General features: G+C 43.7%; 1 protein-coding gene across 5 annotated transcripts in view; it reads right to left on the bottom strand.

The window, feature by feature from the left end:
- The window catches only part of LOC147020212 (glutamate receptor-interacting protein 2-like), a 588,802-nt gene that overhangs the window by 125,767 nt on the left and 436,683 nt on the right, over window positions 1–26,352 (bottom strand). For all 5 annotated transcript variants that reach the window (XM_085895375.1, XM_085895376.1, XM_085895372.1 and 2 more), the window contains 2 exons: window positions 25,274–25,418; window positions 9,785–9,924 (listed from right to left, as the gene is read on the bottom strand). In XM_085895375.1, the coding sequence (XP_085751501.1) occupies window positions 9,785–9,924; window positions 25,274–25,418 (285 nt within the window). The remainder of the gene's footprint in view (window positions 1–9,784; window positions 9,925–25,273; window positions 25,419–26,352) is intronic.

Below are 26,352 nucleotides of genomic sequence, written 5' to 3'. Positions count from 1 at the left end.
AAACCTGCAAAATCGGCAGTGTATCAAATACTTGTTCTCCCCACTGTATGTATATATATATATATATATATATATATATATATATATATATATATATATATATATATATATATATATATATATATATATATATATATATATATATATATATGACACATACTGATTTGGGAGTGACGAGGATGGACAGGATAAGGAATAAGTATATTAGAGGGACAGCGCAGGTCGGACGGTTTGGAGACAAAGTGAGAGAGGCGAGATTGAGATGGTTTGGACATGTGCACAGGAGGAAAGCGGAGTATATCGGGAGAAGGATGCTGAGGATGGAGCCACCAGGTGGGAGGAGAAGAGGAAGGCCAAAGAAGAGGTTCATGGATGCGGTGAGGGCGGACATGCGGGTGGTTGGAGTGTCAATGGAAGATGTGGAGGATAGAGTGAAATGGAGACGGATGATCCGCTGTGGCGACCCCTAATGGGAGCAGCCGAAAGAAGAAGAAGGAGAAGATATATACATACATACATACATACATACATACACACACATACCCACATTTATGTATACTAGTGCGGGCTCGTAGGTGCATGCCCGTATGTGCAAAAAAGAAAAAGAAAAAAAACGTACAAACTGCGTGCCAGAAACAACAACCACACAGGCCGTTCCATCGCTCTAGTGTGCCCATACGTGTGTGCCCCTACGTTCATGCCCGTACGTGCGTGCCCATACGTGCGTGGCTGTACGTGCAAAAAAATTAAAAGATTAAATAAAAAACTTTCAAACCGCGTACCAGAAACAACAACCACACAGGCCGTTCCTTCGCTCTCGCGTGCCCATACGTGCGTGCCCGTACGTGGGTGCCTGTAGGTGCAAAAAAAAAAAAAAAATTGTGACGTCAAAAGTGATGTCATAGGACTGTGTCCTGTCATTGGTTGGCAAATAAATGGCCGTAACTTGGGAACTGCTTGTCCGATTAATATCAAACCTTGAAAAGGCACATGCTCAGGTCCCCAGCAATAGTGCCTGTACGTGCGTGCCCATAGGTGCGTGCCCGTACGTGCAAAAAAGAAGAAAAAAAACATTACAAACTGCGTGCCAGAAACAACAACCACACAGACCGTTCCTTCACTCTAGCGTGCCCATACGTACGTGCCCGTACGTGCAAAAAAAAAACTTTAAAAAACTTTCAAACCGCGTGCCAGAAACAACAACCACACAGGCCGTTCATTCGCTCTCGCGTGCCCATAGGTGCGGGTCCGTACGTGCGGGCCCGTACGTGCGTGTGCGTACGTGCATGCGCGTACGTGCGTGCCTGTACGTGCGGGCTCGTACGTGCGTGCCCGTAGGTGCGTGCCCGTACATGCGGGCCCGTAGGTGCGTGCCTGTATGTGCGGCTCGTATGTGCGTGGCCGTACGTGCGTGGCCGTACGTGCAAAAAAAAAAGAAACTGGATTGGGGCATTGTTTCGATTATATTGGACCAACTGTATCATAAATGGCCATAACTTAGGAAACACTTGGGAAGCAGCTGAAACGGATGAAGAAGAACGATATCAACCTTTGAAAAGGCACATACTCAGGTCCCAGCGTCAATTGTGACATCATATCATAAAAATATGTATATAAAAAAAGAGAAAGCATTGTGACGTCCCACCTGGTCGTGATCTGCTTCAAGGGGGCACATTACCTCCCCTCATTCCTGAAGGAGACTATCCAGCTGCTTGCACTGTGTCACGACACCTTCCCCGAGCTCCCCCTCATGGTCCCTCGCTACCTCTGTGTGTGCGTGGTGTGTGTGTGTGTGTGTGTGTGTGTGTGTGTGTGTGTGTGTGTGTGTGTGTGTGTGTTGGTTTTTAGTTTCTTCCACCCCGTCCAATTCATCCTCTATCTCCCGTGTCTCTGTTTCTGTAACTATTTGCGTTTCCGTCACCTTGTTCGTTTCCTTCGTCTCCACTATTATTTCTGCCGTCGTCACTTCGTGTCTCGTCTGACACGTTTCGGTCTCCCTTTTTAATTATTCCCTCTCCGTCACCGTCACTCTCTCTGCCATTACGAGTCTTGTCCAACACATGTCCCGTATTATTTTGTCCTCCACCGCGGGGCCGACACAGTCCACACTCCCCCCCTCAGATCGCTCGCTCCAGCACGTGGCGTCGCCATGTTGAGCTCCACTGCCCGCGTTTCTCTCCTCGCAATTACCACGATTGTCTTTTGCCCAGCCTGGAGATCCAGCCCCACGCACTGCATTTCACCCCGCATTTCTTTCATTTCGTTTTTCATCTCTTCCTTCATGCCATCCATTTTGCTTTGTATATTTGTCTCCATTTTTCCCATCAACGCCTCGAGCATGTCTCTTACGTCAAATAACCACGTGGCAGTCGGTTCGCCATTATCGGGCGCGGATCTGCCGGGGACTAAGGAGGGATTTTGACGGAGGAGGGGAGGGGGGTGTCATACACCGCCCCCGCCGCTGCGCCCATTGCGGACTCTGCATTTGTTTGTGGGGGGTGTTCAGCCTGCATAATGGGCATGTTCTGCACGGTCATTTCGCCCTGAGCCATGATTTCTAACATTTCTAAATTAATTACCCCCTCTTCCCGTTCGCCTTGAACTGCCATCTTGCGTATTGGAAATAATTTAAACTCGGAATTTAATGGAACCGGAGGGTCGCCTCGCACACCCTTGATCCAGTTCCGTTAATTTAGTGTGGAGGGGATGAATCTGTACCCCACGTCCTGACACCAGTGTTGTAGATTTCCACCCGCCGGCGTGCGAACGACCGCGTCTCACCAATTGCAGTCGCTTCGCCCACCGAAAGGACAATCCAGTCGCGGCTTTCCGGATCAACGCCGGAAACCAGCCACGGGTGTGTTTTTAACCACACCACAACCTTGTCTGCACTCTACCCGCGCTACAGGTTCCGATCGTCAAATCTTCGATTTACCGAATTATTCGCGTGGGTAGGTTACCGAGAGATTGCACCTCAACGGGACCGCTTGGAAACGAGCGGCTTAAGCAGCTCGCTTCCTTTTGGGATAACCGAGCGGGGTATTATCGCGCAGTCCCGTTGGACCCGATTACTTTATCGGCAATTTAAAAACCAACTATATTCCGAGTGCAAGATGGCAGCTCAATTAAGGGAAGAGGACGCAACGAACAGGTTTACATTCACACAAGGACATTTACTATAATAAAGCACGTATGCAATTAAACAAGGCAAAACACATATGCAATTATACAAGCAACAAAAGCACGACAAAAGAACTACGACCATCTATACGAAATGCAATGCAAACATTTAGAGCACACAAAGCACTTAACAATTTCCTACTTATTAGATGGGCCCACGGACACACCTACGTACACACACACACACACACCCAAGAAATGGTGGCATAGGCCTTTAATAACAAGCTACAGCTCGGAGGAGAGGTGAGCTGAAACCCAGAACCAATCTCGAACCTCTCCACCTCGTGTGGTCTTCAAGTTGTTCGGATCCGGGCTCCAGCGAGAGCGAGCTGGATCCAATCGCCGTGAGCCGCAATCCTTCCCGAGTTCCCGCGAATCCTCCCGCGCTTCTCAACACGTGCTGGTGAGACGAGGCGCCGATGCGTCGCTTCGCCAAGGAACCACCTCCAAGAAGAGGTCGATGAGTCGCACCAAGCCGGGAATCAAAATGGAGAAGAAAGAGCTCCACGAACCAAGAAGAAGAAGCCACCACTCGCAGCTCGAGCCAAGCGACCAGCTGAATTCTCTTCCAAGCAAAGCAGCTCGAAGCAAAAAGATCTCCCAAGCCAAGCAGAAGCCAAAGCTCACTGAACCACCAAAGCAAAAAGCTTCTGAAGGCCTCAACCCTAACCCAAGCCAAACAGGACCCGAAGGTCTGCTGAACGAACACTCTCTGCCGAAGCAAAAAGCTTACTAACCAGAACAAAGAAAGGATCTCGTCCTTATCATTCTCCCGCCCTTCCCCCACTCCCGGCGTGACTCATGACTCATGCCCTCGTGCTCCATCCCCCGCTCAGCCACGGTTGGGAGGGAGTTGTTGACATCATGAGTCACGGGAGGGCAGGGTGGTTCTTCCTCTTCGCAGAAGAGGGGGAGGGACGTCTCCATTGTTTCGTTCCCTAACTATTAAATAAATCCGCAGCGCATCTCATCGATTTCTAAACATTTAAACAATGGAAGGTGAGCTATCTAGGGAACAAGCACTTATCGACATAGTTGACTAAAGGAACCTGTATGTTGTGTGCAATCGAATTCCCAAATTCGTAACAATATAAAGTTTGATTTGAAAGCAGCATCAAATAAACTCAGGTGACATCAAAATGTGAAAACTTTGGAAACTTTGGAGGGGGAGGGGGGGGGTTAATACTTTTGCAGGCCACTGTATATTTAAACACAACTGTATATATTTTGCAAGAGCATTTTCTTTTTTTACTCAGAAATACAGAAATGCTGAGAACTATTGTAAATATTTCGTTCAAACAAAAATTTTAATGCTCTCTGTAACAGGCAGCCCCAAAAAAACATCCAAACAACCCTAGCACCCACCTTTAAAATGTGTACCTGCACTCACTACACAACAATTCTGAAATTTCAAAGCCACAGGATACCTGTTACAACGTGAAAGGTGTCTTGTCTATTTTATCTAACAGCCATCAAACACCTGTCTTCCTTCTTGAGGTGACTCTCTGGCATTGGTCTGAGAAATGCATCTTCATGCTTGGTGTTGCTTGTAGCCTTTCACTTCATGAAGATGCTCACCACAATTTATTTGGGGATGGGTAGGACATTTCAAGTTGTCAAAATCAAGGTGTTCACTCACTGACAGCGGATTATCTTTCCTCACATGAATTCAATTAACTCCTTCCTCTGGGAGGTGATGCACTGAAGCAAAGCAATGAGACTATTACCTGACTATTTATACTATCTTTTGATCATATTATTACCCTCCTTGGACCAATCGGCAAGTCTCCCAGTTAATTCAATCATGCTCTTGCAAGCCAATCAATGCACTCCACATCTTGTCTCTCTCAATGTACCATCAATGTAACAACCACAATATCAGCCAGCCAACATAGGCTTTCAGAGCCTTTATTTTTGGCAAGTTCAGTACCCCACTCCAAAAAACAAATGGAATAAATCCACAAATGTATTTATGGATTATTGCCTATCACCTCTGTTGAGATACCCTTTAAAATACAAAAAGGTTTAAATAACCCAACATTACAGCAAAACTAACCACATGTATTACAGCCCCAAGACTAAAGTACATGGTCAAACAAAGCTTGTCAAACAAATATGCATGGACCTTCATTCACTCTGAGGGTAAAGCTCATCTACATATGCAAAAAATGAAAAACACAGTGAAGCCGTGAAGCCGTTCATGAAGCCTTAGTATATAATCTCTTAATTATGTACTGTTTGAATGTCAGTTGCACCCTGAGTTTACCACGAGTCTATTAATTATGTACTATTGAAACATACTTTTTCAACCTTTCAACCCTTTCGACTGCTAAGACCCCTTAAATATTTGAAGACCATTTAAGACCCTTTAGATGCCATTAGACATTAACAACATTTAGACACCTTGTGACCCCATAGACTCTTTAAGACCCCGAATACCCCCAGGAACCCTAAAACCCTGAAGGCCCTTTAAACTCTGAAGACCCTTAAAACCCCAAGACTCTTAGGATCCCCAAGAACATTAAGACCCCTAAGACCCTTAAGACCCACAATAACTGAAACACCCCCAGATCCTTATGACCCCAAGACCCTTAAAGACCCCCCAGACCACTAAAACCCTCATGACCCCTAAGATCCTCTAATACTCCTCAATACCGTTAAGACGCCAGAGACCCTTAATACCTCCAAGACCCCTAAACCCCCCCAACACCTAAAGACTTTTGTGCCCTTGTTAACTCACCCCTCCCCCCAACAACACCACCTCAATCCAATCCCTCCTCCTTCAAATTTTCTAGTCTTCCCTCCTGAGAGTTTCCTTCTGTATCCATTTTGTCCACCTTATGCATGCTCTCCCACCCCTCATTCCTACTCACACATTGTTTGTCCAAGTCTGCCTCTATCTTGTCTCTGCTTTTGGTGTTTCCCCCTCTCTCAACTGTTCCTTTTGTCCTGTTGTGTCCTGATCCATTCGGTGTACTAATTCTAGCTCTTCCACGTGCCTCGATTATGTATACAAAACTTTAAGACCACCCCCAAGACCCTTAAGACACCCTAAGACCCCTGAGACGCTTTAGAATCCTTTGACACTTAAGACCCCTCAGACCTTGTAGCACCATGTACTCCGTTAGATCCCTTAGACCCCAAAGACTCTAAAGACCCCGTTATACCCTTTAGAACCCTAAGACCCTTTGAAACCTTTAAAAACCTTGAGACCCGAGACACCCCATTAGAAGCTGTAGACCATTAAGACCCTATATACCCCATTAGACCCTTTAGAATCATAAGACCCTGTCGACCCTATAGACCCCATAAGCACCATTAGGCCCCTCTTACCCCATATACGATTTAGAACCGTCAGACCTGCTAAGACGCCTTACCATTAGACCCTTTACAACTCCAAGATCTTAAGACCCTGAAGATATTTTTGACCCTTTTTACCTTTAAGACCATTTTGATACTTTAGACACCTATGTACCCCTTCACCCTTTAGACTTATTACACCCGTTAGACCCCTAGAACCTTCAAACACCACACACCATTTCGAGCTTTACACCCATTAAGGCTTTTAACTCCATTTAGACCCCTTGGACCCTAGACCTTTAGACCAGTTAGACCTTTTGAGACCCCTTTTAGATTTAGACCCCTACATCTGTTTAGACACCTTTGACCCCAGACATTTACATGCTTTAGAGATGAGACCCTTTAAACTCTTTTGACCAATTACACCCTTTAATATCTTTAAACCCTAACTACTATTGGAATGTACCCTTCAGACCTTTAGACCCTTTGGACCATCTGGAACCTTTTTGATGCATACCAAGCAAACATCTATGGTCTTCTTGTAAAATACAGACTATACTTTTTTCAGCAAGTAATGTGCAAATTCTGTGTATTCTGCTCATGATCATAAAAACAAACATCCTAACACAAAATCAAAATGCATGTTCATACTGCAAACGTTTTCTTGTTAGGGACAAGTGGCCATCACAGTACAGACTGGATTCCCTCCGAGGGTTGAGGTGGCAAGCTATCCTGTGTGAGATTATATTCAAGGAGCACCTGTCAACTGGAATGGTTCCTGTGAATGTGCCATATCAGCACTTGTATGTGCCATATCAGCACTTGTTGCAATGCTCCTGGTCAATGTGAGGTGCCTGCCATTATTCCCACCTTCTTATGAGGTCAGTCAGGAAAAGGTTTTGTCCAAACTCATTCATGAATCGGCTGACCAGGCCTGACATTTGACTGTAGGTAGTGGGAATTTGTAATTTGTTCGAGGTGCCTGCTGCTCAAGGTGTTCAAGGTGGGACAACTCACCGACTCTTCGTGATAGACACCATGGGATATTATAACTAAATAATGCAACGACCTCTAACTATAAAGAACTAAGGTTAATTTCAACTACTTTTAACAAATATAACTTTAACTAAGGAACTAAATAATACTAACAGACACGACACCCGGCTTAACATACATTTGAGGGATGTGCATTTTTTTTAATGCAATGCCCTGCCTATGAAATACCAATCAGGCAATTTATCGTCAGAGTCTGGAATCAAACTCAGATGAGAAAGCTTAAAGGCAAATGTGCTACCTCTGCACCACTCTGAAGGAATATAGGTACATATATTGCATTTTTTACTGCATAACAAAATAAATTGCCGACATTTTTCTGCAATAAATATAATCATTAATTTTCTTCCACTATGCTTCACTTCTTTATCTGTTCTGCTAGAAAGAAAGCATTAAATTTTTTATTTCCTTTGCCATTGACCTCCAGAATGCTTAAATCAACTTATGCCAGTGACGTTTTTATACATTTAAACACTGTCCTGAAAATCCTTGCGGAATGGTTTACGTTTAATGAAACCTTAAGGGGCATAATTATTGCTTTCTTCATTTAACTGAACTGTTAATGTCAGAACTATTCCATGGATCACCTGTTTTATGAAATCATTTCATGCTAATGTTTTCATTTGTTACTAAAGGAACAATTTTACGATCTCTCATGAAGAGTAATGGTATATTCTATATTCAGTTAAATTGTTGGAAATTCTCTGTCTGATTTGATATGCCCCAATCAAAGATTCTTACTTTTTATAATTCAAACTGATAAATCAAAATACCTTTTTAGCAAAAGACCAACATAACAATGATTATGCAGTCAACTGTCAGTTAAATCATCTGGAAATTGTTAACATCAACATGGAAGAAGGGCAGGTCATACAGAGGATGTAATAAATCGACTTCTCAGGGTAAGAAAAAGTTCAAAAGTTCAGCATCACCTAACCTTAAACTTGGCTTCTCAATAGGTGTGTGTGTGTATATACACACAAACATATATATATATATATATATATATATATATATATATATATATATATATATATATATACATACATACATACATACATACATACATACATATACACACATACACGAGACGACCCGTGAACCCGTTGGGTTCCCGTTGTGACAGCGGTTGATGAAAAAGAAAAAAGACAAAATTTTAATTATTTAGTAGTCAAACTTAAACTTGAAGAAAATTTGAGTATTTGCCTCAGGAGTCACCGTTCGGCCAACCGGTTTCTCGAGGTATATCAACACATTCTCCATGGTTTGTCCTTGTGCTTTATGGCTCATCATACCAAAACTTGACCTGAATCGGGAATTGATTTTTTAAGAATTTTTTTCGTTGCCCCATTTGAAGGAAACTTGATACTGCACACCACAGGCAAATGGTGAGTAAGGTGGCCCTACAATTTTTGTGCTATCATGTACTGTTTTGGCTGTATTTCAGGAACATACATACCGTTGGTTGAGAAGCATAATGTTGTCACTGCAATTTTGGCGAAACCGAATAAAATGGCTCTCATGTCGAACAAAACACCATTTTGTGTGTTGAGAGACATAATGTTGTAACTGAAAATTTCCCATTTCCTGCAAATCGCTAATGAAAGATAAATGGTGTTTTGTTAGACATGAGAGCCATTCCATTCAACCTCGCCAAAAATGCAGTTACAACATCATGTCTCTCAACCCGCGATATATATATATATATATATATATATATATATATATATATATATATATATATATATATATATATATATATATATATATATATATATATATATATATATATATAATCACTCTGGAATGTATTTCTTGCACAGTACAATGGCTTTCCTCACACGATTGTGGACGAAACTAAAGTTTGTGAAAGAAAATGTTTTCCTGAGGAATGATGCTCAATGTTATATGAAACAATGATGTATAATTGTAGCTGTGTTTGAAGTACACAATTAGTGTCCAAGCCGCCGAAGCCAGAATGGCCAATGAGACTATTCAAAACAGCAGCATAGCATATAAATATATATTAAGCATTCAAACAGGGTTGTTTTGAGGGCAAATATCCACAAAATTACTTCTTCTTAATCACGTATTCCTTTCTCATGCTCATGGGATGCATTTGTCCATGCTGCACAGTTCGATCCACAGTTGACTATATCATTAATGTGACCTTTACGGAGTTGTAGTAAAAGGCAGAAAGCAATCTACGTTAGTTGTTTGCCTTGACCATGCCCCAGCTGCCAATCCTTACCCCAGCGCCGTTTGACAATATTCAGGCAAACAGTCTCTCCAGCTCGCTGAAGAAGGTGTATGGCTTCGCTCAATGGTCGTCCTTGCAGGCTCACACCATCGATTGCCAGAATTTGGTCTCCAATATGAATTGCTCCTGTCCTGCACCACAAATGCACACATTGTACATTCTAATAAATATACTTTTAATGAAATCCCAATTTCTGCTTTCATTTACTGGTATTGCCCCCACTCATTCCCCACTTCCCCACCCCCCCCTCCTTCCCTGCCCCCACCCTCCCCCCAAAAAGTCTAGAAGCCGTATTAAAACTTTACAAACCACATTCCTTTCTTGCTCATTGCAGTAAAATAGTTTGATCACATCCTGGTATGCACAGGTCCATCAATACAAGATTGGAGTTAGAACTACAGTATTATAACGCCGTATACAATATCTGAACGACTTTACTGTCCACATGTGATACCAAACTTTACAAACACAGCCTCACTTCAGGTAATAAGCATTGAGAAATTAATTGCCAAAGCATCAGGTAGCAAGCATTGTGTCAGTCATTAGTTTTCAATCCTGTCTCTGCGACAAGTCTGAAGAACAACCCAAAGGAATAACCTGGAAAAAATTAATCTCCTCAAATATTGGTTTGCTTCCAATCTTTTGGCCTGTTCAGGATTCAAACGTTGTGTCAACCTATCAATGATGTCCTGGAAGACTTGAGAACACAATGAAGAGGCCGTTAAACCAATCAAAGCTTCTTTTTTTTTTGCTATGAATGCCAACTTATACTTGCTTGTCCGTGCTTTATCCATTAAATGCTGAGCATCAAGCAAGGAAGCAGCATGTACCATTTTATAAAGTCTTTGGCATGACTGCCAGTCATGTTCAATCCACTAACGTCCCAGAATAAGAACATACGCTTTAACCATTAGCAACAGAGTCGACTTAACTCCCACACTGCTTCACTTTTAACATGGAATTTTTGAAGATAGTCTCATTTATCTTTAGTTTCCAGACAGGTAACCAAATGGAATGGCCTGGTCTACTCATAAACCTAAATTAAATCCATGCAATTATTTTCTATGGTGATTATTTGTCAAGTCAATTATTTAAGCAAAGGCCAAAAACCCTTACAGAGCTTTGGGCAAAAATTGTGAAACTCATTGGTACTTCCCAAACTCACTACAAGTTGTTGCATTGGTACTTTACAGGCAGCCATTGCATCCCAAAGTGCCCCGTCTTTTGTATGGATGTCAACCTGGGAACCGGTCTGCTCGCATTAGTTGATGGACGTTGAAGATCTTACGGTGTTTTTCATGAAGAGTAGGCTTTCACGAAGAGTACATAAAATATGCAGATAAAATAATGATAGTATCTTCTAAATATTGTATTGTGTTTGAATGCGACTTGATGTCATCAGGCTCAGGTGGAGGCCCATGGTACAAACAGCACATTTACATTTGGTTGTTGTAGTATTGTTCCTCCAGCTCTCCCTACATTGCTTTGTCTTTTATTAGTTCATCCCTCGCTCAGGAGGAGATGGGGTATTTTTTTTTTTTACAATTGTGTGTGTGTGTGTGTGTGTGTGTGTGTGTGTGTGTGTGTGTGTGTGTGTGTGTGTGTGTGTGTGTGTGTGTGTGTGTGTACATGCGTGTTCAGGGCACAACTTTTTTTTGCCATTTGTGCTTTTGTTATCAAATTTTCAACCAAATTATGTTAGGAGAATATGGAGAATACTAATTAATAATTATGTTAAAATTCCAACACAGAGCTTCCAATCCATGAAGACCTGCAGAATCTACGAAATATGCGATTGAAGTCATTCAAACATTTCTGGGGCTCTGCAAATGTTTTGAGTGATGCAGGGTTTAATTCAAAGGTTAGGTTAGTTTAGGTTTGGCAGCATGCGCTGGAGCAGCACATCACTGCGTCACTTGCCATCAGTACTCCAGAGGCTTCCGTCTGGCCATCCCCCAGGCAAATGTCTGGCCCATCCATCCTCATCTCCTTGAGAAGCCGATCAACCTGCTGCCTCCACGAGGCATGCAATCGTCCCGTTGGCCTTCTCCACGCATGAGGCTCCCTCACGGAGAGAATCTGGTGAGCAGGATCAGCATCAGGAAATTGAGCAACATCTCCTAGAGCCACAGCTGGTGCTCATGGACTATACAGGTAACAAATCTCATTTGAGTCTCTCTCAGCAACCACTCGTTGGCCAATGATCCTCCGAAGAGACCCCGTACTGAAGGAGTTAAGTCCTCATCTCAGATCCTTTGTCAGAGTCCAAGTCTCACATCATCCATCAAGCAAATGCTGGAAGCACCAAGGACCTGAAGACTTGGACTTTCATCCTCCTGCATAGGTAACAAAAGAGCCACACACCACCCAGTCATCAACTGACCTCTGGCTCACAACCTGTAGAGACATGAATATCACTGCCAAGGAAAGTGAATCTCTTTGTGACCTCAACATCCTCATCACAAACAGGTACAGACAAAATGGCAGCATCCAATATGTCATTGAAAGCCTGGATCTTTGTTTTCACCCAGGAAACCAGTAGTCCCAGCGGCTCCAATTCCTCATTCAGTGCCTCGAGGGCCCCTACACAGACATCCAGTGTTTCTGCAAGGATGACTGTATCATCTGCGAAATCAAGGTCAGAGATCTTGATATTCCCAAGTGATACACCGCAGCTTGATCTCTCCTACATCTTCACAAAATCCAGTCCACGCAAGTGTTGAAGAGTGTGGAGGCCAATACACACCCCTGACGAACTCAAGTAATAACTGGAAATAAGTTGGAGATGGAATCATCACCACACCTCAGCACTCTCCACCAGAGTATAGTTCAGAAATCAAATCGATCAACTTTTGTGGCACTCCGCGATGACAGAGAATCCTCCAGAGGGCATCCTGATTCACTGAATTGAATGTTTTTGGGAGATCAACATAGGCTGCAAGCAGCCCCTCCAGAAACTCTCATCTGTGTTCGGTGAGGACTCGGAGAGCAAGGATACGGTCAATCGTTGACTTCTTTGGTGTAAATCCCGACTGCTCCGGACGCTGGTGCGCAAGTAGATGATGGTGAACTCTATAAATAATTACCCTAGCAATGACTTTGCCTGGCACTGAGAGCAGCATCACCCCTCGGTAGTTGTTGCAGTCCTGGCAATCACCCTTTCCTTTCCAGAGAAGGACAATGAGGCCCCTCTTCCAGACAGTTGGGATGATGCCTGTGCTTCAAAGAGAGAACAGAACTGCATGAAAATATACTAATCTAGCATTTCCACCAGTTTTGAGAAGTTCAGCATGAATGTCACACATTCCTGGGGTTTTACCCCCTTTCAACTGGTTCACTGCAGCCTGTGTTTCCACAAAGGAAGGCAGTTCACAGTTGATTGGAAGGTCAGCAATGGGAATAGTTATACCCCTGACATCCAACTCAACATCTGGTGGGTCAGCCTGGTAAATCAGCTCAAACTAACCAGCCCAGTGGGCCTTCACTTCGGGTGCCCCTGTCACTCGTCCACCACCCTCTGCTCTAACAACATCACACTGAGGGCCGGGCTTGAAGAACACAATGCAGGAATTCCTCTGTAAGCAGGATGAGAATCACTCATCCACAGTTGATGCTCTACCCCTTCACAAATTCCTCATACATAGGCCTCCTTGTCTGCCCTCAGCACACGTACAGTTTTATGCCTCAACATTCCTGAACATTTCAGCTGCACCATTAAGCCTGGCCCTGCGACTCTGGCCAATGCCATTCAGTGTCCCTTGGGAGACAAAGTTCCTCTTCGCCTGATGGTGGGTTCCAAGACATCCCTGGCAACATCAAGGATGGTAGGCCTGAAGGCACTCCACAACTCTTCGGGATTCCCCACAGCACCCAGACCCCCCAAATCCCCACTCAGCCTGTTCGCAATCTCCTCAGCTACCCTCTTATCCCTGAGTTTGTCAACATCGAGCCTAGGCTGGGATGGTACCATTCTCCTGGATTTAAGCTGCAACTTCAGAGATGCTACAACAAGTCTGTGGTTGGTATTGAGGAACTGGGCACTCCTGCAAAGTTTTTTTTTTAAGTCAAAGGACAGACAACAACATTGCTAACAAAGATATGGTGAGTGATCCAACAGGAAAGGACATCACACCACCTCCACAAATGGAATTTCAAAGACAGCCAGCATGTCAATGTGGTCGCCCCGAAATCATTGTGAATGAGTGTCACCTTTAGAAATGTGATAAAGGATTTAGGGATATCCACTGAACAACAGCCCAGTGACTTGACTGTTCAACATAGCCTTAGATCTATGAGCTGTAATTTGTCATTCACAAGAAGAGATTACATTGGGTTAAAATGTCAGAAGGGCAAAGTCACAGTAAGTAGAAATAGGCAATATATTAGCCCATCTGCTGCTGCGCTGTACGAGACCCACTATAATTTTTTTCAATCACTTCCCCATGTTTCTATATTTATTTACCACGAGGAAATATAACCTGTTGCATCGCTGATGGGGGTATTAAGGGGGGGGAGAGGAGGAGGGGAGGGGAGGGAGAGAGAGGAGGCAGGAGGGAGGAGAAGCTAGGAAGAGTGGGGGGAGGGGGGAGGTGGGGAGAGCTATGCCTCACCAAACATTGCTATACACTGTGGGAGGGAGGAGTGCGAGGGGGGAGAGATAGAGGGGGGAGAGATAGAGGGGGGAGAGAGAGATAGAGATAGAGATAGAGATAGAGATAGAGATAGAGATAGAGATAGAGATAGAGATAGACATAGAGATAGAGATAGAGATAGAGATAGAGAGAGACAGAGAGAGAGAGAGAGATAGAGAAAGAGAAAGAGAGAGAGAGAGAGATAGAGATAGAGATAGAGAGAGAGAGAGAGAGAGAGAGAGAGAGAGAGAGAGAGAGAGAGAGAGAGAGAGAGAAAGAGGATGAAAAAAAGAAGAGAAAGGTGAGGGGTGGAGGTGGGGTTAGTAAAGAGAATGATGTTATACTTAATGACTAGGAAAACAAACACACACACACACACACACACACACACACACACACACACACACACACACACACACACACACACACACACACACACACACACACACACACACACACACACACACACACACACACACGCTTGGCCGATATTGGCAATTTTAGGGAATCGGTAGATTGCAGTTAATGTGATTATCAACCACAGTACATATTGTATACAAACCAAAAACCTTGAGTTGCTTTCACCGAAAACCAACATTGCATTTATATGGATGTCACAGGGATATGTTCACAAACATTAATCTTTATAAACAGCTGCGTGTGATGGGTGGAAAAAAATTTGGTTTGGTAATTTAGAAAACACTTAATACTGCAAGTAGCTCGGAAATTGGGTGGTATTTCACAACAACTCGCTCAGAATGACGGAGCACAAACCACTCGCTCAGGTTTATGGAGACACTCAGGACACACACACACACACACACACACACACACACACACACACACACACACCCACACACACACACACACACACACACACACACACACACACACACACACACACACACACACACACACACAACTCATGTCAGAACAGCAGTACACACAACGACACAACGGAGTTTGTAAAGTAATCCGTTGAAACATCTGCAAAAACTTTGATATCCCAGTTCTCGAAAATTTGTGGGAACATGAACCAAAAGCAATCACTGAAAACATGGAAGTACCTACCTCTCACATATGACCTAATGATCCCATCGAGCATGAACATCAAAAACAAAGCGTTGTGACCAGATATCATACTTAGGTTAAAAAAAAAGAGAAGAAGGCATTGCTGGTTGAGATGTTAATACCAGTGATTTTGGATGAAACGATGCAGAAATCAAGAAAATGACCAAACACCAAGACCTCAAGAATGAAGTGAAAAGATCCTGGAAGCTGAAGAATGCCAAAGTTGTATCAGTCATTGCTGGAGCTATAGAAATGATGATAAAGAACCTCACAGAGATATGAAACATAGGGCATATACCCTGGGCATTTATGTGATCGTGGCTGGATAAGATAACCAGGCAGCCACTGGTAGGCATGGATGATCCACAAAATATATTACAGAGAAGAAAGTAAATACCTCTGGATTTTTTTTTAATGCCATCAACAATCTGGTACATCAGGGTGATCAAGGTTGTGGCCAAGATTCATTGAAATTGTGTCTGTGGTTTCAGAAAAGAAAGCAAATACATATTTTGGGGGGAAACCCCCTCCACCCGTAGAGCCTCCTAGACACTAATTTTTAGTTCGCCTGTTCGAAGAACAGAGAGCTATAGCGATACCCCCGGCGTGAGCGTCAGCGTGAGCGTGAAAATGTTAAAGTTTTTGGTGCAAGTTATTTAGAAGCTTACCATTCATTTAATATGTGTACTAGGATGCTGATATTTGGCATGGAGGTTCCTTTGGGGTATATTTATTGATGTAGTGAAGTTGAAATAAAAAAATAATTTCAAATGTTTTAAATGTTTGACCTGTTTTGAACTTAACTTTTTTGTAGCACATCAACGTTAAAGTTTTTGGTGCAAGATATTTTTTAGAAGCTTGCCATTCATTTAATATGTGTACTAGGACGCTGATATTTGGCATGGAGGTTCCTTTGTGGTATACTATTGGTGTAGTGAAGTTGAAATTAACAAATGATTAAATGTTTTTTTTAAATTTCAACCTAAGATGGTGTCAAAGCCACCCAATGCTCACCTGTTTATACCAGACACTTGCCATTCATTTAATATGTGTACTAGTTTACTGATTACAATATACAAATACATATTGTTGCGGATTCGCGCCCGCCGGCGTGCGAACGGCCACGTAACTCGAATCGCGGCACGTCGCCCACCGGACGGACAATCCCGTCGTGACCCTCTCGGACTAACGCCGGGAACTAGTCACGGGTGGACCTTTCGGCCTCACCACGATCGTGCCAATCGGCCCCCCGCGTGGGATAGGGTTGCTCGCCAAATTCGACCTACCTAAGTACCCACACGGAGGGTAGACCGGGCGATCGCACCTCGCCGCAGGTCGACTTCGGACACGGGCCACTTTAAGCGACCCGTACCGTACTATTGGGATAACCGAGCGGTGTTATCGTCGGCCTCGACGGTTCGATTAATTATCGGGCGTTTTAGCCCACGACCAACCCTTTACGTGAAGTAAGATGGAGATTCAATAAAGGAAAAGACGAAGCGAAACGGGAAAACAGTTCAACATAAAGCACATTTATTTCGCGATGAACGGAAAGCACACATATACAATTACACCAAAAGCAAATGTAAAAGAAGAAGAAGAAACACACAATAATGCACAAAAAGCAAATGTAAAAGCAAAAGACAATGCAGAGCTAACCGACTACCGAGCACACGGCAACACTTATACAGTTTTACTTCACAGACGGCGCCGACAACACATATACCCAAAGCAAAAGAAAAAGGGACCACCCTCCACTATGAGGGGGCAGACGGCCTGGGGCCGAGACCGCGTCGAGCCTACCCGTCTGGTGATGAGCCGCAAAATGGCGCTGGCGCCCCGACTCCGCGGGCCTCGCTGGGACTGCCTGGTATGGGGTGGGAACGGGGCCCCCTTCTCGCACTATCTCAGCACGGGGGGAAACAGGAGGGGGTTGTTGATGCTCGGGGGAAGGAGGATATCTCCCTGGCTCGGGTCCCGCGACGAGCGTCTCCAACACGACCTCGGTCGCGTTGCCGGCCTCTCCCCTCCGCAGCTCCCCGACTCTGACACGAGCACCCCCTCGACCGCCTTCGCCGCCGCCACCTCTCCAACTCTCCACAGCTCCGTCCAATCGCCTTCTCCGACTCCTCTCCTGACTGGCTCTTCCCAACTCCACCGACTCCGAACTGCCTCGTTTGGCGAGCGAACGCAGCCCTTTATAGCCCCCGGGGCCTCGCTCCTTCGCCTTCGACCCCTTACCTTCGACCCTTCACCTCTGGCTGGCTCCCCATTGGACCGAGGAAAAGTGGGCGTGAATGCTTTTTGATCCATGAATTTGCATATAGCGATATTACTCCAACGCACCTGGAGGCGGGGCCAAATCGCCCCACGCTCGCCGATAGGACGGAACAGAAGTGGGCGTGAGTCGTTTTTGATCCGTTTTCTTCGGGAAGGCTGTGATGTTTCTGCACACGCTGCTCGGTGCGCGCCCTGCACGAGTCCAGTATCGGTGCCCACAAGCGGCGCGGAAATGGCGGTGATGCGGTGGTTGCGAGAGCGAGATGTGACGGTAAAGGTCGTGGCTGTTGTTGTGAAGCGGCGTTGCGGTTGGTGGTTGTTGTGTGATGGCTGTTGAGACGTGGTTGGTGGTGGTAGTAATGGCGGCTGGTCCAAAATAAAGATAGTAAAAGAAAAACGGCTATCTAGAAGGGTCGCAGCCCGAATGGATGACATTTATTCCCTCGAAACAACGGGTTTGGGCCTAACTACACATATACTTACAGAGATATCTCACCTAAGGGACCTGAATGGTGGTTTGCGAATTTCGTAAACCACAACAATATATTGCTTTAAAATTATTTGGATCAGACTTCACTGCAATGCTTTATAAAAAATATTATTAGACGTCTTTTCAAAACGATAAATGTATAAACAGGTGAGCATTGGGTGGCTTTGACACCAACTCTCTGGTTTTTTTATGTCATGAACAAACTTTGGTACGTCATGGGTGGTGTAGATGGTGGTCAAGTTTCATCGGAATTGTATGTGTAGTTTTGGAGAAGAAAGCAAATAATTATTTTGGTGGGCAACCCTCTTTAAACACCCATAGAGCCAGATTTTTCTCATGTCATGAACAAACTTTGGTACATCATGGGTGATGAAGGTTGAAGTGAAGTTTCATCGGAATTGTGTGTATTATTTCTGAGAAGTAAGCAAATACCTCTTGGGGGGGGGGACAAACCCCCCCCACCGTAAACTTCCTCTGTAGACCCCTTCAGACCACATTTTTGAAATGCGATCATGGTTGATGAAGGTTGTGGTCAAATTTCTTTGAAACTGTATGTGTAGTTTCTGAGAAGAAGTTGCAAGTATTTGTGGATAGACGGACGGACTGACGATGTGCCATCACATAAGCTCCCCGTAACTACTTTAAAGGTGAGCTAAAAAATATTCCTGGGAATATTATTACAAATTAACTACAGTTGGAAGTTATCTGGGGCTCAGCGACGATCCTGAAGAAAACCCTTGGAACAAAATGTTGAAAACAGAAAACATCACAGCTTGGTCCATGAATCATGACCCCTTACTTAAATGAAGGTGGATACTTTGGGCCCATCCTGGGAGCACTCCATTCCACATTCTGAAACCCACATATGTAGACCAATCAAACACACACACACACACACACACACACACACACACACACACACACACACACACACACACACACACACACACACACACACACACACACACACACACCTGGTTGGTCTCTGTTTCACCTCATGAAACCCACCCACCACACATGGAGACAGCAGGAAACAGCACTTGAACATACACGCACATCCGCGCGCACGCACGCACACGCACGCGCGCACACACACACACACACACACACAAACACACACACACACACACACACACACACACACACACACACACACACACACACACACGCGCGCGCGCACGCACACACACACACACACACACACACACACACACACACACACACACACAGTTTGAGACCTGGGGTGGGAGCATTTAAAACCAACAGCTCGTGCTTGCAGCGATCTATGCACCCCACCGGTTGGCTTCAAATCTGATTCGTACATGCTACAGTCCCCTCAGCAAGGGAGAGAGGTGGGGGACCAGGGGGAGGGTTGGGAGAGAGAGATAGAGGAGTGGAGAGAGAGGGGGGGAGAGGGGAGGGGTCAGAGAGAGAGAGAGAGACAGAGAGAGGGGAGGGGTCGGAGAAAGAGAGGGGAAGGGTCGGAGAAAGAGAGAGGGGAAGGGTCGGAGAAAGAGAGAGAGGGGAGGGGTCATTCGGAGTGGCAACACGTAGCCAACGCAGGCAAGTAGCCCTGAACTTTGTTGAAGTCAATCTATATTATATACAGTATTCAGTGACAGTGCGAATATTGTAGAGCGCTAGCTGAAGCACTCCAACAAAACGGTTGAAAGAAATGGCTCCCTTGGCATGCAATTGGCGATCACCAAACCATCATATTGAACATACACTCCCGGAGACACCCAAAATATCAAATATTTCTGAAGTGGGCAAATTAACACGTTTCTAGGAGTCGGAACTGCTTGAAAGTTCGATTCTGGAGGTTAAATTTTGTAATTCTCCTTAGTTTAAGAGATAGTCACGGTGCTGGCATGTGTGGAAATGAAATAAAGCAACGAATGCTAACGTCTCCAGCAATTTATAAGCATTGAAATGTACCGAGCGATTCATAACTGTGATGAACAGGCATTCGATCATAAGAGTGAGGAAAGTAAAGAAAACACTTTAACGTTCAGAAATCGTTGCAGCCTGTTCCAAGTCAAGGCATGGTTGAGTCGGCCAAAACACATGCTGGCTTCACACCCCAGCAAGGTTACCTAGGATACGCCTTAAGACCCCATAGGGCATAGAGAGTGGTGACCGAGGTTGTGCCTGACAAAGGATATAATTAAATAAGGCCATTATTTATCTTCATAAAGGGCGTTTTAATTAACCCAAACACCCAATTTTCAGTCATGCACTTTCTTGGAGTTTTCTTAGTATGCAAGTAAAGTTTCAGGCTACTAGATTTTATGGTTTTGGAGTTATGGAGGAGACACACTGACACACACTTGCACACACATTGACATTTACTTGTGTAGATCTGAGCTTCAGTGCGTCTGTCCAGGACATAACCCTTGAGCTTTTGTCATCAAATTTTCAACAAACCTTTATTCTGAGAATATGAAGAATAATAATTAGTAAAATAAAATTTTAAATGATTTTAGCTATTGTTTAAGTCATGTTTAATTTGAGTACAAAGTGGATGCTTTGCATTTGGAGATGCTTTCTAGTTTTCTCTTGGATTGAATGCTTATTTTCAACTTTCTCCAATGGTAAACTCGATCTGTCAGGTTTTCCTATGGGATATGACGGCTCTGCAGAAAAGGAATTCAGCCAGTGAGGTTTTCTTGCTTTGTTTTGCTCTGTATTCTCTTTTATGTAGTTCTCTTTTTTCTGCTTCAACAGTATTATTAGCCAGTCCGCCCATGTAGCAGGAGACCGAGTTTTGCAATCGCTCATGTGTGTATGTGTATCTGTCCCGGGCATAATCCTTTTACCATTTGAGCTGAAGTCATCAAAATGTTTCAACAATCCTTTGTTATGAGAATATCAAGAACTCGAGTTAATAAAAAGTACATTTTTTTTCTTGCTGTTGTTTTCGTCAAGACCAGTTTCAGTACAAAGCGGACAAGAATGGGCTTTCCATTTCAAGATGATTTCTAGGTGTCCTATTTTGCTTCTATATCTCTTTTTTAAAGTGTTTTTTTTAATAAACAGTGTGATTTTAAAAGCATTATCTTGCTGCTGTAGATACTCAAGTGTGACCATGATTATCCTTAGCCCTTGTTGAAGCTAATCCAAAATGGGGGCTTATGGGTTGGGTCTTGTCCGTCCACAGCCATATCTCTGACATGTATGGACCGATTTTGTTCAAACTTGGCAAAAAGACAATACATAATGGTATACATATGCACATCATTTTGTTTCATGATGTGATGAAAGATGGCCAAATAGTGGCCATTTTAGTTGTAAAACCCCGATGTTGAACACGTCCTCAACCATTTCACAGACATGCATTTCCCGATGTTGATCAAACTTGGCACACAGATAATGAATGATGGCTTACATGTTGATGTCATTTATTTTTGATATCAGATCCAAGATGGCAAACTGGCGGCCATTTTGTTACTTTTTTGTATTTTTATTTTTTATACACAATGTCAAGGCTCATATCAGAGCGAACACACAACGTATAATAAGGAGAGCAGGAGACAAGAGAGACGGGAGAGGGAAGCACAAAACAGTGGGGAATAGACACATGAGGAGATCTTCGGAAGGGAGAAGAATTGGGCAGAGTACATGGGGTAAACAAGATGGACATGACAGGGACTTTCAGGAAGGAAAGCAGGTATTATGAAGGAGGTGGGTTTGGGGTAGATTCGCAGGGGTAGAAAAGATCATGCTTTTGCATTGAGGATGATCTGAGATGGTGGTGAACATGTATTTTGAAGACCTGGAGAGAAGAGTGGGATTGAAGAGTGTGTGGGAGTTTGTTCCAAAGGTGGGGAAAAAGAGGAATGAAAGAATGAAGGTGAGCAGTGATTCTTAATTTTGGTAGTTTAACCAAGATATCAAGTCAATCAAGATAGGTAGGGATTGCTGGTGGACCTTGAGCAAATAAGAGGGTGAATAGAACAGAGAGAGGGTGAGAGCAAGAGCTGCGGAGCAGGCTTTTAGGAAATGTGGGCTGATGCCGTCTGGACCAGTTGCAGAATCAGAGTCAAGCTTTGACAGCAAACTATCCACTTTGTCAGGAGAAAAGGACACAGAGTCCAGGAACAGCTTGGTGTGACTGGGTACGGTAGGTACAGAAAGTGATGGGTTTGGGACACAAGATTTAGAACCAAACACAGAGTTTAGACATTCGGCCTTTTCACGTGCAGTATCACCTGTGCAGCATCAGCTGTGCAGCCATTTGAGGTAAGGGAGGGGATGGAGGGGGAACATACACAAGAAACACACTTAACAGAAGGGCACTCGGGAGAGCGCAGACCTCCGCCATGCAATGCCTGATGCACAAGAACATATCGGGCCCAATACATTTTTGAAATATCAATATATTTACATGTATATAGTTTTTGGCCATATCTCTCAATGGTGAAGAATGACTTTAAGAATTCAATAATTCTCGTATTCAGATCCAAATTTGGATCTTCACCAAAATAGAATCAATGCGTCCTTGTCACACACCCAATGTGTTCACCAAGTTTCATCCAAATCTGTCCCCAACTTTTTGAGATATCGTGCCATATATCGTTTTTGGCCCGATCTCTCCATGGTGAAGAATCACTTAAATAATTCTCGTAGCCAGATCCCGGTCCGAATCTTCAGCAAAATCTAATCATTTCATCCTTGTCACACACCCAAACTTTCCACCAAATTTCATCCGGATCTGTCCACAAATTTTTGAGATATCCTGCACACAGACAGACAAACAAACAGACAAGCCGGTAGGCGGCCATGGGTAGTCGGCCGTTGCTAGGCAACGGAGGGGTCCATAGCAACGGTTCTTTCTCACACATAACTAGGACATACCATGAACCTCCCATACCAGTTTCATGTATATGACTCATAGTCTCTGAGATATAACGAACTTCGTTTTTTTTATTGTTTTCGACCAGGGTTCATTCAAAGTCTATCTTCTCCGACAGTTTTCATAGGATCCGGCTGGAAATTTTTGACAATATGGCTGAATGTACTGCCCACAGTCGCTCGTGGCCCGATTTTTGATTTTCGAAAAAATAATTTTTTTTATGATTTTCCAAAAAATTTCAAAGTCCCGTTGCTAGGCAACGGTGGTGTCCATAGCAACGGTTCTTATTTGCACACAACTAGGTCATGGTATGAATATACCAACCAAGTTTCATTGAAATCGCCAATGTATTAACTGAAATCGACGTTTTAAATACTGATAATAAGGGTAGAACAAATCTCAATTTTTTTTTGTTTTTGTTTTTTTTCGACGAGATCTACTACCCAACAGAGAGGGTGAAAACATAAGCTCCTTCACCTTCGGTGGTGGAGGTAACTAGATGCCACCAAGATTTGGAGTCGGGAGACAGGTTTGAGAGTTCAAACTTGAAATTAGAAAGATGTTGTTTCCTGGCTCTGCTCGGGGTAGACACAAACTTGTTCCGAGCTTTGTGGAAGGAACAGAGATTGCTTTCAGTTGGATTTGCCTTCCATGAGGTGTAGGCAAGTTGTTTCAGAACAACTGCCTTGCCATAAGCTTCAGTGTGCCATGAGCGGGAGGAAGAGTAGGACAACCGACGACAAGATGGCATAAATCTGTGCATGAGAGAGAGAGAGAGAGCAAATTTCTTCAAAAGAATTCCCAGGATGAGTTGGTGTCAAAGGAAGTGGAGATGGGAGATCAATCTCGAAGTTTGATGGCTGCTTGAAGACCTTGCCAGACGGCCTGAGTGAAATTCCAGGCTCGACGGTGCTGATGTCGTTCTCCAACAACAGTCAGAGAGATGTGTACTTTGACAAGCATGTAGTCAGATGAACCGATTGGAGCAAAGGAAGAACAGCAGATATTTTCAGGGAATTGGTGAAAATCAGATCCAGAAGAGACGGCATATACTGCAGTTGGTTGAGATCCACGTCGGGAAGTTGACAGATTGTATCAGTCCCAATGAGTTGCAGAAGTCTTTTGCTGAAGAGCCATGGCAGCTGAGCTAGGAAGGTACCCACACCCAACCAACTGGCATGATGGCAATTGATGTCACCACATATGAGGAAGAGAGAGTTGCGATGAGAGGATAGAAATTGGTCCATGTTTTCTGTGAGTGAGGTGTAAATGGAGTCATGAAACCAATGAAATAAACTCATGAAAGCAAGTATGAAAGAAATGGAGTCAGACTTAAACATGTCCCCATCCATTCATCGGACGTGCACGGTCCGATTTTGTTCAAACTTGGCACAAGCAGAGTACATGATTGTATACGCATGCGCTTCACTTTATTTTGCAATCTTATCAAAGATGGCCGCCTGGTAGACTGGATGGCATTTTAGTTGTAAACAAATATGGGTTATCCCTTTAACTCCATACAGCAAAATTAATAAAACCACGGGGGCTATGACGTTTTATGTATTTTTCTCCTAGTTACTATTATCATCATTTTATTGTTTGAAAAGGAGATCACAACACTTGTTCCCCAGCTTTTGCAATGAAACATCCATTTCTGGACAAGTGACAGTTTTTGTTGGCTTTTTTCACGTCATCACGAAGTATTTTTCACCACTCTTTGTGTGCATGGGCCAAATCAAATGTCTGTGCCCACTTTTGTTGTAGAACCTGACCTCAGATTGAAATACAATATGCATTTGAGGAACAACTGGAGTGTTAATCAGGACTGCCCTCACCACCACCATACCGTTCCTCCATCCACGCAGGAATCTGACTTTGATACCAGTTTGCAGTGCAGCTAATAATTTGACTACTTATCATAGTTAAAAGGAATATTAAGTACGGTTGTTCTAAAATGTTTTATGTGGCAAAATCAATTGATAACTTGGAGCTATTAATAATCAACTACATATCTCTTATCGTTTGAAATCGTTGCTAAAGCTTGGAGAGTAAACACATCCAGACACAGCAATACATGACCATTTCTACAGTAATGTTTAATCTTTCGATCTAATTTTGCCAGTTAATCAAATTTATTATCAAATGACACATACTTCTCTGCCAGCCCCCCTCTGCTGAGCCCAGAGATGAGGATGGGGTCACGAGTTGTTTCTGTGCCAGAGATTGTGATCCCCAGAGGCCCTCCATATCTTCTCAGCTCCACAGTGTAGCAGATCATTCCAGCCAACGCCTCTTCCTCTTAGCCACACAGCAGCAAATGCACAATTAGATCAAAGAAATTCAATGAATGACACTTTATATCACTGACTTGAGTGTTTGGCATAGCAAACATGTAGATTACATGAAGTGCAAGATATAAAGTGCCAAAGTAAAAAAAACAAAAAAAACACGACTTTTCTTCCAATGGCATCAGCATTGGTGAAAATGTGTGACACCAGCTGGAAACTACAGCTGTAAACAGACTAACATCTGTGCTGAGTGCCACTGGCACAGGGCCATTTATTCATGGTTGGAGGGAAAACTCTATGATTCCTCTTCATATGATGTGAGATTTGAACACACACTTGTGAGGGAAATAATAATAATGCTCAGACAACTAGATCATTCAAGGTGGATCCCTTATATAGTCATAATCATGATTCTGAACTGTCTAGTTTTAGTAGGGTGGGGGAGGGTTCTTAATCTGATGTAAGCAGATGCGATTATAAACCATCTGTTTGAAGTGATGCCAGCAGGGGGCCTTGCAAGACGAAGCATGCTCCATAAACCAATCTGAAGCTATTACGGTGGCTTTGTTTTCATGATAAAATGGTGTGTTTTTACTTCTTGTCTCTCCAGGTAATGGTAGTCAAGATGATTTCCAGGAATTTCCAGCATGATGGCAGTTGAGCTCTTTGATTATGCACTCAATGCACACAAATCCCTGGTCTGACTTTGAACCCTGAGAAATTGGATCAAAACCGAAACGATAATGCTGTTGCTGGTTGAGCAAGATGCACGCAATCATGCAAGATATTAAATCATGATGCATGCCCTCTTTGAAGGAGATGTGAGGCTGGCTGGTCTACTGCATGTATTCACTTGATAATTAAAAATATAGTATGGTAGTTTATTCAAGAGCTGACATTTATAAATCACAGTGTCTACGGTTCATGGAGAAGAACAAGGGCAT

This window comes from Eptatretus burgeri, chromosome 9 (genome assembly GCF_056783735.1).
Source record: "Eptatretus burgeri isolate ZD-2024b chromosome 9, Ebu_testis_v1, whole genome shotgun sequence".
Taxonomy (NCBI): Eukaryota; Metazoa; Chordata; class Myxini; order Myxiniformes; family Myxinidae; genus Eptatretus; species Eptatretus burgeri.
This window is presented reverse-complemented; position numbering and strand designations above follow the sequence as displayed.